Source organism: Pongo pygmaeus, chromosome 2 (genome assembly GCF_028885625.2).
Source record: "Pongo pygmaeus isolate AG05252 chromosome 2, NHGRI_mPonPyg2-v2.0_pri, whole genome shotgun sequence".
NCBI lineage: Eukaryota > Metazoa > Chordata > Mammalia > Primates > Hominidae > Pongo > Pongo pygmaeus.
Window position 1 is genome coordinate 88,048,730 of NC_085930.1, and position 12,359 is coordinate 88,061,088.

The following is a 12,359-nucleotide window of genomic DNA, read 5'->3' on the forward strand; positions in this document are numbered from 1 at the left end:
GTTACGTATAAAAAGAGAATAATTCATTTCTTTAATTTTAATTCATTATAATTTTCATAAGAAAGAAATTGTTTCTCTGCCAGCTGACATTGTCACTAGATTAGAATTAGTATCAATTTATGTAAAATAATTTCTTCTGGCATGAATATACTTTTTAATGGTGATAATGGCTTTAATAAAGATAGGATATAGTAGATAATAATGTTGATTAATATCAACATAACTGTGGTGTCCTCACTTTTGTGGGATTTTTTGTAAATATAAAATTCCTTCTGTAGGCTCATGCCTTCTTACCTTCCCCTCTCTCACAGTAAGTTAGCTTCCTTTCAGTTCTTTTAACCAGCAAAACTGTGAACCGCTTCTGAGCCTTTGCAGAGGCTGTTCCTTCTGTTTGCAGTTGTCTTTTCCTCCTACTTCTTACTCTGCTAACTCCTGTTCACCTCAGGTCTTTGCTAGATTCCCCTACCATGTTTACTCTTAACCATCCTGTACTTCACATTTATGAAATTTAACCATTATAACTAGGTTCATTTGTGTGCTATTATTTAACAATAGTTTCTTCATTAGACTTTAAATCCCATGGAGGCAAGAGACTATGATTCTCTGTTTTTTTGTTTTCTCACTGCGAGATAATCCCAAACTAGGCATAATCCCTTGATATCCATTTTCTGATGACATTATTATTGAGTGAAACAGTATCCATCCATCTATCCATCCATCCATCCATCCATCCATCCATCCATCCATCCATCCACATATACATATAGAATAGCCAACCAGACTTTCTTACATAATTGTCTTAGAAATTAAATAAATTAAAGCTGTAAAGGTTCAAGTTCTGGGTGCCAAGTGCTTAGTGCACCAACTAAGAATTGAGATGGTATTTATCTGTATTAGACACTTCATCTCAGATTCTTACTTTTCTTTCACTCAGCCTTTTTTTCTTTTTCTTTTTTTCTCTTCTTCCTTAGTTCCTTGTATCTCTTCCTTGTTTCCTTAGTCATCTAATGATTGACTAAGACATCCACTGGTGTCTTCGTTCAGGCTGCTATAACAAGTTGCCATAGACTAGGTGGCTTAAACAACAAACATTTATCTATCAGTTCTGGAGACTGGGAAGTCAAAGATCAAAGTGCTGGCAGATCCAATGTCCAATGAGGGTGCACTTTGTGGTTTACGGACGGCCATTTTCTCACTGTGTCCTCATGTGGTGCAGAGTAGAGAGAGAAAGGACTAGCTCTCTTCCTCTTCTTATAAGAATAAGCCCATCATGTGGGCTCCACTCTCATGATATAATCACCTCCCAAAGGCTCCACTTCCAAATACCATTCAATAGCGTCTGAAGGTTCAGGCTCACTGAACTCTCCTCGAGATTGACTCGTTTATTCTTACCACCCTTCTACTGCGTAGTCTCTCTGTTGATCCACACGTTTCAAGCACCTTTATAATCTTTGGAATATAACTGATACCAAAGAAACCATATCAATAAGTTAAAATCCATACCATTTGGCTCCAAGCTGTGATTTCAATAAACATTAACCTAGACTTTAGCCTCATTGGTTATAACTCTGGGTTACCTGCCTACCGGTTAAGTGTCTTGATTAGCCATCTGGTGTCTAGTGTCTTGTATCTTGGGCAGTATCTAGTGTTGATAGACTGTCAGGAAGAAGCCATATAGCTAATTTGGTTAGATTGTTTGGTAGTAATTTTGCCAAGTTCACAGGCCAGCTAAATTCTCCCCTGACCAAGAGTGTACTTCTAATCTCAGCAAGTGATAATTTGGAGATTTGCTGTTATGAAAACTCTCCAGCTTCAAGCTTATGCTTGGAGAGAGATTTTTGCAGCTACCCCTCCACCACACTCACTCTACCACCACCGCCATCAAAACAATAACTCACTTATTGAGCTCTTATTATGTGCCAGGTACCTTCCTAGGCACTTTACCTACATTATCTGCCATGGTTGTTTCTCACAACTATCATGTGAAATAGGTATCATCATTACCTCCATTTATACTTGTGATACTCAGGCAGAGAGGTTTAGTAACTTGCCCAAGGCCATATAGCCACTAAGTAGCAGAGCACAGATTTGAACACTATACATGAGGAATAGTTTAACTTCTGGTTGAAAGGTTTTTGGTTGTTTTAGTTTTTGTGGGATACCTCATTTGTGTAGTCTAAATCTATGCTGTTCAGTATGGAAGCCACTGGTTACATGTTGCCATTTAAATTTAAATGAATTACAGTTAAAAAATCAAAAAATGAAGTTTTTCTGTCTCACTAGCCATATTTTAAGGGCTCGGTGGCTACATGTGACTAGTGGCTGCCATATTGAACAGTGCATTTCCATCATCACAGAAAGTGCCATTAGACGGTACTGGTCTAGGGTATTTAAACACTAGTGTCAAGAAGTGACATTTCTTTCCCCTCCCCCCAGCCTGGCAGGGAAACATGCGCCTAAGGTTCATTCAGGTGCAGAGTTTTGGGCCAAGACCCAGAACATCCTGATCAGTGAGTCTAAGGAAGGAACTGAAAATGAGTACATTTTAAAAAGCTACCCAGCTGATTTTCCCTGGGTAAGACACAACCAAGTCTTAAAACTGGTGACTGGTAAACAGAGGTTAGGATCTTAGAAAATTACATGTACCACAGGGCTGCAGCTGAGAGCTCCAAATTCCACTGCTTATGGGGTGAAAAGCATTTCTTTCCAAAAGCTACATTAACTAATGATCCACCCATACGTAAAAAGTAATAAAATGTGCATAAATGTGAAACCCTCTGATCTTCCTTCCCTTGTTAAACATTGGAAAAGGAAGTCAGTCGTATAATTTCAAAGCTCTGCTCATGTCTTTATTAAGTTAACATTCTCAGCACAAAATATGCTAATGTATTTTTTTTTAATTAGATAAACTGCCAGGCACATTTTCACATTTTCTAACTTAGCCTATAATAAGAGTGAAAAGCTCCAACAACCAAACACCTCTTTTCAGCCTTCTCAAAAATGTGATAAATACCATTTCTGTGTGCTTTTATTTGTTCATTCATTCTCTCACTCAACAGAAATTTTTGGAGCACATAAAATGTACCAGACAATATTCTAGATACTTGATATACATATAAAAATCCTCATGGAGCTAACGATCTAGTGGTTTTATGTACCTGCACATCAATGCCACTCATGCATGGGAGTGAGGGACAGTAAGAAAACCAAAGCAATAAGTAAGATGTATACTCTGTTGGAAGGGGTAAATGCTAAGGACAAAAATAAAGCAGGAAAAAGGGATTGGGAATGTTGGAGGTACCGCAATTTTTAGTAAGGTAGTTAGGGAAGGTCTTGCTGCGAAGGTAATGGCTGTTGATGTCTCTGCATAACTGAAATGTGTTTCCCTTCAGGGCCCTGGAATGCCCTAGCAGCACCTGCCACAAGAGTGTAGGCCAGTCACCCTCCTACCCCTAAAGTAAACTTAGGGGGTTATCTTACCTCACCTCAATTTCCATCTGATAATTGTCTTGGCAGCTGTCTCCCCAAAGCTCTTGGTGCAAGTGACACCACCCTCCCAACGCCTTGGCAGATGACTTTGCATGGTGAATCCTTCTAAGTCTTGCCTTTCTTTAGCCACTGTGACAGGGCTGTAGTTTGTCAAGCTTCCAATAAGCTTTGGGACTGCGCTAGAGAGCAGGTTAGTGAAAGGACCTCTGATTGCAGGCAATTTAAAAGAGCCTTCTTTGCAAGAGCCAGAAACTTTTAAAATATGCAATTAAAAATTGTATGCATGCCCAGAGACCTTTTAAACTCTTTTAGATATAACTAACCAAAAATAGCTTTCTTTCCTAGGTGCCAGACTCCTAGTGTAGGGGTGTAGGGAACTAATGTCTCCCTCTTTCTCTCTCTGTTTTTGTTTTGGATAACATTTTTGATAGAAAAGAAACAGGGCAGATGGAGAAGCTGTGTGTGGCAAGGACAGGGTATAAGAAGTAAGTAAAGTTAGATGAAAGAAGCTGCTCATGAAATTAGGTCTACTACTTGGGATAATCAGAGAAGTTCCAATAAGTTTCTCAATTACAGAGAAGTGCCTAGTAAAACCGAAAAGAAAATGTTTTGGTTTATGTTCAAAATGTTATTTGTGAATGTATCAAGAAAACTCAATAAAACCTTAGGTAGCATGTTTGGAAGTAATTTAGCTATATCTCTATCTGTAAATTTATTTTATTTTTATTATTTTTTTGAGACAGAGTTTCGCTCTTGTTGCCCAGGCTGGAGTGCAATGGCGCGATCTCAGCTCACTGCAACCTCTACCTCCTGGGTTCAAGTGATTCTCCTGCCTCAGCCTCCCAAGTAGCTGGGATTACAGGCATCCGCCACCTCATCTGGCTAATTTTTGTATTTTTTTTTTTTTTTTAGTAGAGGCAGGATTTCACCATGTTGACCAGGCTGCTTTCGAACTCCTGACCTCAGTGGTCCACCTGACTCAGCTTCCCAAAGTGCTAGAATTACAGGCATGAGCCACCACACCCAGCCTAATTTATTTTAAATAAGACAGCTGAATTTGGAGCTGTGTGGCTACTGTTGGTAACTACTTAGTTTAGGGAATTTTTTTTTTGTGTGGGGTTTCTTTGTTTTTTTGGTTTGTGTTTTTTAAACAAATATCCTAAACTTGTTTTAAACAGTGAATCTTAGCCGAAGGCATGCGTTGGCTATTTCACAAATTTAATAAAAGATGCAGATAAATAGGAAAAAATCAGTTGAATTTAGAATTCAATTCAAAGTGATGACCCTTAATTTTGAAAACAGTCATTCTACATTTTTATCAAATTATTATTTGTGACTATAATATGTTTTCTGGTATTATCTGTGCATTTTCAGCTTGGATTTTCTGTTTGATTAAAACTAAAGTTTTTGTTCTGTTGGTTTTTCAAGTGGAAGCCAGGCCCAAAGCAGCACATCAGAAGCCGTATAGCAAAATAAAATTAAAACAAAACAAAAGACACAAAACAGACCAGTTCCATTTTCTGTGAAGGGGTTTGTGGCAGCTCAATTCCTGTTAAAGTGCATGAATGGAAACCAAGAAGTGTGTCACCTAACAGGGACTAGTTTCATCCCTCTCTTGTAGTTTCTTTTGGACCCTGGAGTTGACATACTCAATGCTTTACCTCCCTCCGTCAACACTGGGGCCTAGGAACATCGTTATTCCTCAAATTAAGAGAGGACTTTCTTAAGATGCTATATGCCCAAAGGCTCTAGGGCATAAGCTTGAAGAATTATCTATATGTTGTCTCAAATCTTGTTTAATTCTCCTTTTCACCAATGGTGACATTCCTTATGCGTTTCTTATTTTAATCCAGGCAAACCCTTTTTTACACGAAACCCTTCTGAGTTGAAAGGCAAGTTCATTCACACAAAGCTGCGGAAAAGCAGTCGTGGCTTTGGCTTCACGGTGGTTGGAGGGGATGAACCTGATGAGTTTCTCCAGATCAAGAGCTTGGTCCTAGATGGTCCTGCTGCACTGGATGGCAAGATGGAAACAGGTAGCGTCAATATGGCCTTAGTGTGTTCTGTGTGGTGAGACTCCAATCCAGAACATAAACGTGCAATCATGATGTTTGGTTTGAGCAAGACCAAACAACGTCATGATTGAACAGGTTTACACTTTTAAACACCTTGAGAATGAGCCAGGTCTCCACATTATATAAATTCATCGCTTGGGACAGATTAAAACCTGTGAAGTCATTTTAACTTTGGGAAACTGTTTGAGTACAGTAAAGCAATAAGTTACTAAAAATGTAGATCCCCATTTAAATAAATGAATTCTAAACTTGGATTTCTGCAGTGAGATTTTTTTTTTAGGAGAAAGCTCCAATGTTCTCTGAGTGATTATTATATTCTCATTAGCAGGGAAGACACTAGGTGCTGAAAGAACACTTTATTAACTGTTAAAATCAGTAATAGAAGCAGTTTATGCCCTATAGTATCACACTCACATGCAGTTTCAGTTCAGCTTTATATTGGTGGAAGATATTATAATACTGATGGCAATTTTCTGGGTGCTGTTTTCTTAACCCCCACACTCTTGCCTTCTACAGGGGATGTGATTGTCAGTGTGAATGACACCTGTGTTTTGGGACACACACATGCTCAAGTTGTGAAGATCTTCCAGTCCATCCCCATTGGTGCCAGCGTGGACCTTGAACTCTGCCGAGGTTATCCATTGCCTTTTGATCCAGATGACCCCAATACAAGTTTAGTGACCTCGGTAGCCATTTTGGATAAAGAACCAATTATTGTGAATGGGCAAGAGACCTATGATTCACCAGCTAGCCACAGTAGTAAAACAGGCAAAGTCAATGGCATGAAGGATGCCAGGCCAAGCAGCCCAGCGGACGTGGCTTCAAATAGTTCTCATGGTTATCCTAATGACACTGTTTCTTTGGCTTCCTCCATAGCCACTCAGCCGGAACTCATAACTGTTCATATTGTCAAAGGGCCAATGGGCTTTGGTTTTACTATCGCAGACAGTCCTGGTGGGGGTGGCCAAAGAGTGAAACAGATTGTTGACAGCCCACGGTGCAGAGGCCTGAAAGAAGGGGATCTCATAGTGGAAGTTAATAAGAAGAACGTGCAGGCCCTAACTCACAACCAAGTGGTGGATATGCTGGTTGAGTGTCCTAAGGGAAGTGAGGTCACATTGTTGGTGCAACGAGGAGGTAAGTAGGTTTGTTTTGTTCTTTGAATTTCTTTTTTATCCCAAATTCATTGCTTAACTTACTCATCTTCAGATGACCACTGGGGGCTTTTTAAATGTGTATTCCTTAATGTTTGTTTTTATTTAAATGTTTCAAAATGCCTACTGATTTCTCCAAATACTAACCTCTTTAGCATAAAAATTGTGATTTATACATTATGACAGACATATGCAGTTAGAGTGATACTTTAAAGCAGAAATCAGATTGTGCCTTTTTAAAACGTTAAGATTTAAAAGCCTAAGTTGGGTGTGGTGGTACCCACCTGTAGTTCTGGCTGCTTGAGAGGCTGAGGCAGGAAGATCACTTGAGCCCAGGCATTTGAGTCCAGACTGGGCAACATAGTGAGACCCCATTCTCTAAAAAGTTTATATATATGTATATAATAATAACCTTTATCCTTTAAATCTCCTGAAATTGGACTGCATAGCCTGCAAAATGTGGCTGTGGTCACTCCAAACTTGTCTCATGTTCCTCTCCTCCATCTGATGGTACTTTAGCCACACTGGCTGCTTTTATGGAGCTCGTTTAATGCTTCAAGCCTTTTCTTGCCTCGGGCCCTTTGTATTTACTGTCCCTTCTGCCTGGAATGGTCCTTTCCCAGCTCTTCCCAGCTGGCTCAGTCTCTTTCAGGTCTCCTTATGAGAGAGGGCTTCTCCCATCACTTTATCTAAAGTAGCTCCCAACACTTCCATATAATCTTTAATCACATTTCTTCATAACCTTGATCATCATCACCTTTTTAGCACAAGACATTATTTCATGCTTTTATTTATTTTTCATTATTTGTCTTTCATTAGAATATAAAGCTCCGTAAAGCCAGGGCCCATGTATGCATGTGGACAGCTGTTATCCCCAGCATTTAACACAACACCTGACTCCTTTTAGGTATTTATGAATCAATAGGTATTAAGTGAATAGGTATGTGATTATTTCCATTTGGCAGAAACAAGAGGTCTGCTAATCATATTAAACACTTCCCTCAACATGCTCATGTTTAGTAGTTGAGGATCTCAGAGATCTGGATTATTCTAAATCTCGAGGAATTAAGCTTCCTCCTTTCTCCTTGACTCCATATTCCACCCTCTGCCTCACCAGAAAACACAGGACGTCACACTAAGCAATATTTTCCACCATATTGAACTGTCTTGCTCCTGGAATATATACTTATATGTGATTAGTCATGACTGATAGTTTTACACAGTGGGCCTGAGAATGGCTGTTTCCCTGATCCTTGCCACCATGATTTGTTTTGTGAACAACATATTCAGGCCTTTTGAAAAGAGATCAAGAACCAGACTTTGACTTGCTTTTGGTTTGTTGCAACAGAGGAGCTCATTTGTGTCACAGCAGCCAGATTCTCATGTTTTCATGAATCTATGTGTTCTGCGATCAGAATAGCTGGGGTCATTTGAAGGAAACCCAAAATACAGAGCAGCTGTCTATGTGAATCGAAATGCTCAATGAGCCTGGCTTAGGCAGTTATAAAAGGCATTGTGCAAATTTTATTTTTTTAAAAATGTCATTTCCACTAACTAATTTTCAAGTCTGTTCTTGTACCTAGATCACTTGACTGCTCAGAGAACTGGTTTTAAACAGTAGCCAAGATGTATGTAGTAGGAAATGACTTGGGTAGAAGAATGATTATGACAATAATGATGATGGTGATGATGAAACCTGGCACTTATAGAAGAATCAGTGATACACAAAGCACTTTCATACCTGCACGTGCCTCTCCTCTGATATTTGTCACTTCCCTGTGAAGTAGGAAGGTGCCACCCCACAGTAGTTCTGAGCTGTTCACCCTGGCTTTGTGGTTTCCAGTCCAATGTTCTGCCCTACTTAACTGAATAACACTGATTTTTGTATAATTGCTTAATACTGTGGCTGACAACCTGGAAACTTTCAAATAATTCTTGGTACATCAGGTGCACCTCTGATTCAGCCACTGCTCATTTGACAGACACATACCACCTTGTTCTCCTAACTCATCTATCCTCTTTCTCATTTCTGTTATTGATGTGTTGTTTATTATCCCATTAGATTCACTTCTAAGGAGACCAAACATAAAGTTTCATTATAGCCAACTAACTTACACACTTATTAGAACCATATTGTAATGAATTCACCTAAGCCAGCAAACAACTGATTATAGAAACGTACTCCTTGATTTTATTTTTTATGTTTATTTTTGAGAGAGGGTCTCACTTTGTCACCCAGGCTGGAGTGCAGTGGTGCCATCTCAGCTCACTGCAGCCTCAACCTCCTAGGTTCAAGCGATCTTCCTGCCTTAGCCCCCCAAGTAGCTGAGGCTATAGGTGCATGCCACCACTCTCGGCTGATTTTTGTATTTTCAGTAGAAACGATTTCTCCATGTTACCCATACTGGTCTCGAACTCCCGCGCTCAAGGGATCCACCTGCCTTGGCCTCCGGAAGTGCTAGGATTACAGGCATGAGCCACCACGCTTGACTATACTCCTTGATTTTAAATATGTTTGCATTCTCTCTTCTTAATTCCCAATGCCATCTTCTTATTAATGCTGTTGCATTTTATAACATTTATATGAAAAATCCAGAATATATTGCCATATTCATCAACATCTACATGGTTTATTTCAGAACATGAGTAATTTAAAATCACTGTGACATCAGCAGTCTTTAAAATACACCATATGTCTTGTGTTTAATTTATGTATAGGATAGAAAGTTTGTACATCTGCAGTTGGCAGGCTAGCACCAGATACTATTAATCTTTCTGGAAGGCATATAAATATATTTGTTTCTGCCATACATTAGTTGCTTGAATCAGGGCTGACATTTAATCATCTCTTCTGTATAGTGGGGACGTAATGAGAAGGCTTGATAAAGGTACTTCAAGACAACAGCTAGGTTGAATGAGAAAGTAAATGGCCACTTCACCGATTGTTTCTAATGAATCTGATTTATTTTGTAACTGCTAGTAAGATGACTGATAAACTCACCTACACTGTTCCACGAGTCTCAGGAATTCCTGTCGTGAGGTTGTGGCTTTCTGTGCTTTAAAGAACGGGCCATTTTTACTTTGGGACAGAACTGGCTGCTATGTCTGTAGCACCCATTTTAATTCCTCATCTCTAGAGCTCATTTTTGACATTTATTCTTATCAAGATCTAATACATTTCTTTTTTAGTATTTTTAGTCCATCCCCCTTCCCTCATCTGGAAATCGAGCTGAAGGTTGAAATATCATTTGTAAATGTCCAGGGTCAGACAGTTTCCTGAGTCAGGCTTAGAGCTGCTGTGCAGTGTTCATCCATACTCCCAAGTAGCTGAGACCAGTCCTGATTTGCTTACAAATCTCCTCTTCATCAACATCTCCCTGCTTGCCAGTCGATCACTCAGGTTTTTAAAGGGCAGCTCCTCTCTGTGTCTGGCTCCCCTCTTCCAATTGTGTGTCCTTACTCCTTCTACCTCTGCTGTCCAGTCAGGAAAGTGCTTTTTACCCTTTTATTTTGAACACAGCATCTGCATTCAGAAATCCTGTCACCTGACATCAGTGTGCATCTAGAGACTTCTTTGAAGTGTTTGGAAAATCAAACTAGTTTGTGGATTTTTATTTTTAATTTGTAAAAGCTATCGAACTTGTCCCATAAGGATTTTTTACTTTTTTTAAAAAAAGGCTCATGTAGATAGTGTAACTACCTGTGCCCCTCTGTGTCAAATATTTTGGATATTCAGCAAATTCACACCTATCAGTAGGTGTGACACTCTTTAAGATGTAATTTCATGTTGAGTCACAACACTCTGTTTCAAGAAAAGATTTGGCAACCCTGTATGCAAGTGAAGATCTTATGTTTTACTTTTGAGAGAAGGCATGTATTAAAAAGAAAACTGAACTTGGGATACCAGGAGCTGACCTTGAGTACAAACTCTGCCCGTAAGCTGCTGTATATGCTTGAGAAGGGTACTACTTCTTACCCTGACACTTATTTTTTTAATCTAAAAGATGAATGTTTTGAGCTAGAGAATCTTTCAGGCACTCCATTCTGGCTCAAATTTTATGCAAGGGATGACCTTATTGTTGTATAGAGGAAAGACCACAGGACTGTGGAGCCAGAGGATGCAAGTTGAAATCCTGGCTTCTACTTTACTTGCATTGTGACTTTAGGCAAGTCACTTGCCTTCTCTGAGCTTAGTTAGACTTCTGAAAAAAATGGGCATGATGTACATAGATTAAATAAGGTAGCATTTGTGCCAGTTCCTGACATAGTAGTCATCACATGATAAAGCAATAGTGGCAGTTGGGTGGGGAATGATTTGTATTTTATTTTTTATAAAAAGTTCTAGCTGGGCCATACAGATTGTATGATGTTCAGGCGTGTGTGTTTTTTTTTTTTTTTTTTTTTAGAAGTTCTACTGGTAGGTTTTTTTTTCTTTCTTCTCTTGATACAGGGTCCTGCTCTTTTGCCCAGGCTGGAGTGCATGATCATGGCCCATCACAACCTCAAACTCCTGGGCTCAAGTGAACCTCCTGCCTTAGCCTCCTGAATAGCTAGGACTACAGGCATGTGCCACCATGTGAGGCTAATCTCTTTTAAAAAATTGTTTTGTAGAGGCAGGGTCTCACTGTGTTGCCCAGGTACCACTGGTGATTCTGATGTACAACCAGAGTTGCAAAAAATGTTAGGCTTCTGCCTCTACGGTCCCTTCTAGTTTTGATTCTTTGACCTATAAGTTGGATGAAAATAAGTTTATAAAGCTTATTTTAATATTTTCACTTCTGAGTAATGTTCATCTTTTAAAGTCTGTTTTGTAAGTGACAGACTTTTCAGTCTTCCCTAAGGTCCATTTCAGCTCCCACATTCTACATTTTTCTACTTCCGAGGAGAATAGAAAGGGGACTTTCTATTGGAGATGCTCATTTAGAGTGCCATCTCCCACTGGCTTTTGCTGATCACAACAGTAATGGAAGTGAAATTTTCCTTTCTAGTTTGCACAAACCATATACTGAATACTTTGGTCAGGCCACTAAGTAATTTCAGGGTCTGATTATAAATTCATGAAATGTTAAAATTCCTAGAGAGCAGTGGTGTGTTTGACTCTTACTCTTGTGTCCCTGGCACTTCCTGGGGAACCTGGCAAGTGATAAGGTCTCAGTAAATCATAGCTGAATAAATTAAACTTGATCCACCAGTCACAATAGAAGATTAATCCTCTAGCTTTATAAGCACACTTCGTAACCCTAGAAAAATGATAATGAGAGTTAAAAGGCAAAACTTAGATAAGAAAATGGTGGTGGTGATGGTAATGATAATGTTACTACTCTCATTTCCTGAGTACTTACTATGTTCCAGCTATGTTACCATGATACATGCTATACACATACATACATTCATGCACACACATATGCCCAAGAAGGTAAATAAAACCTTTCAAGACTTCATTGTTGCAACCACGTTGAAACTGCCACCAATTTGCAATGTGATGATGGGTTGGATCCTTGTGAAATGAAGGCAGTGATTGTTAGCTTCTATGCTAGGACAAAATACAAGAAGGAATGTTTTTGTTTTCCCACAGCTTAATTTGGTATAAAATTAGTATAAAGCAAAGGAGAAAATTCTGTTTTAGTTGGGAAAACCTGCA

At 39.2% G+C, this 12,359-nt stretch overlaps 1 protein-coding gene across 33 annotated transcripts in view; it reads left to right on the forward strand.

Moving 5' to 3' along the window:
• Positions 1-12,359, forward strand: part of MAGI1 (membrane associated guanylate kinase, WW and PDZ domain containing 1) — a 679,422-nt gene that overhangs the window by 596,488 nt on the left and 70,575 nt on the right. For all 33 annotated transcript variants that reach the window (XM_063661855.1, XM_054483404.2, XM_063661857.1 and 30 more), the window contains 2 exons: positions 5,343-5,525; positions 6,081-6,701. In XM_063661855.1, the coding sequence (XP_063517925.1) occupies positions 5,343-5,525; positions 6,081-6,701 (804 nt within the window). The remainder of the gene's footprint in view (positions 1-5,342; positions 5,526-6,080; positions 6,702-12,359) is intronic.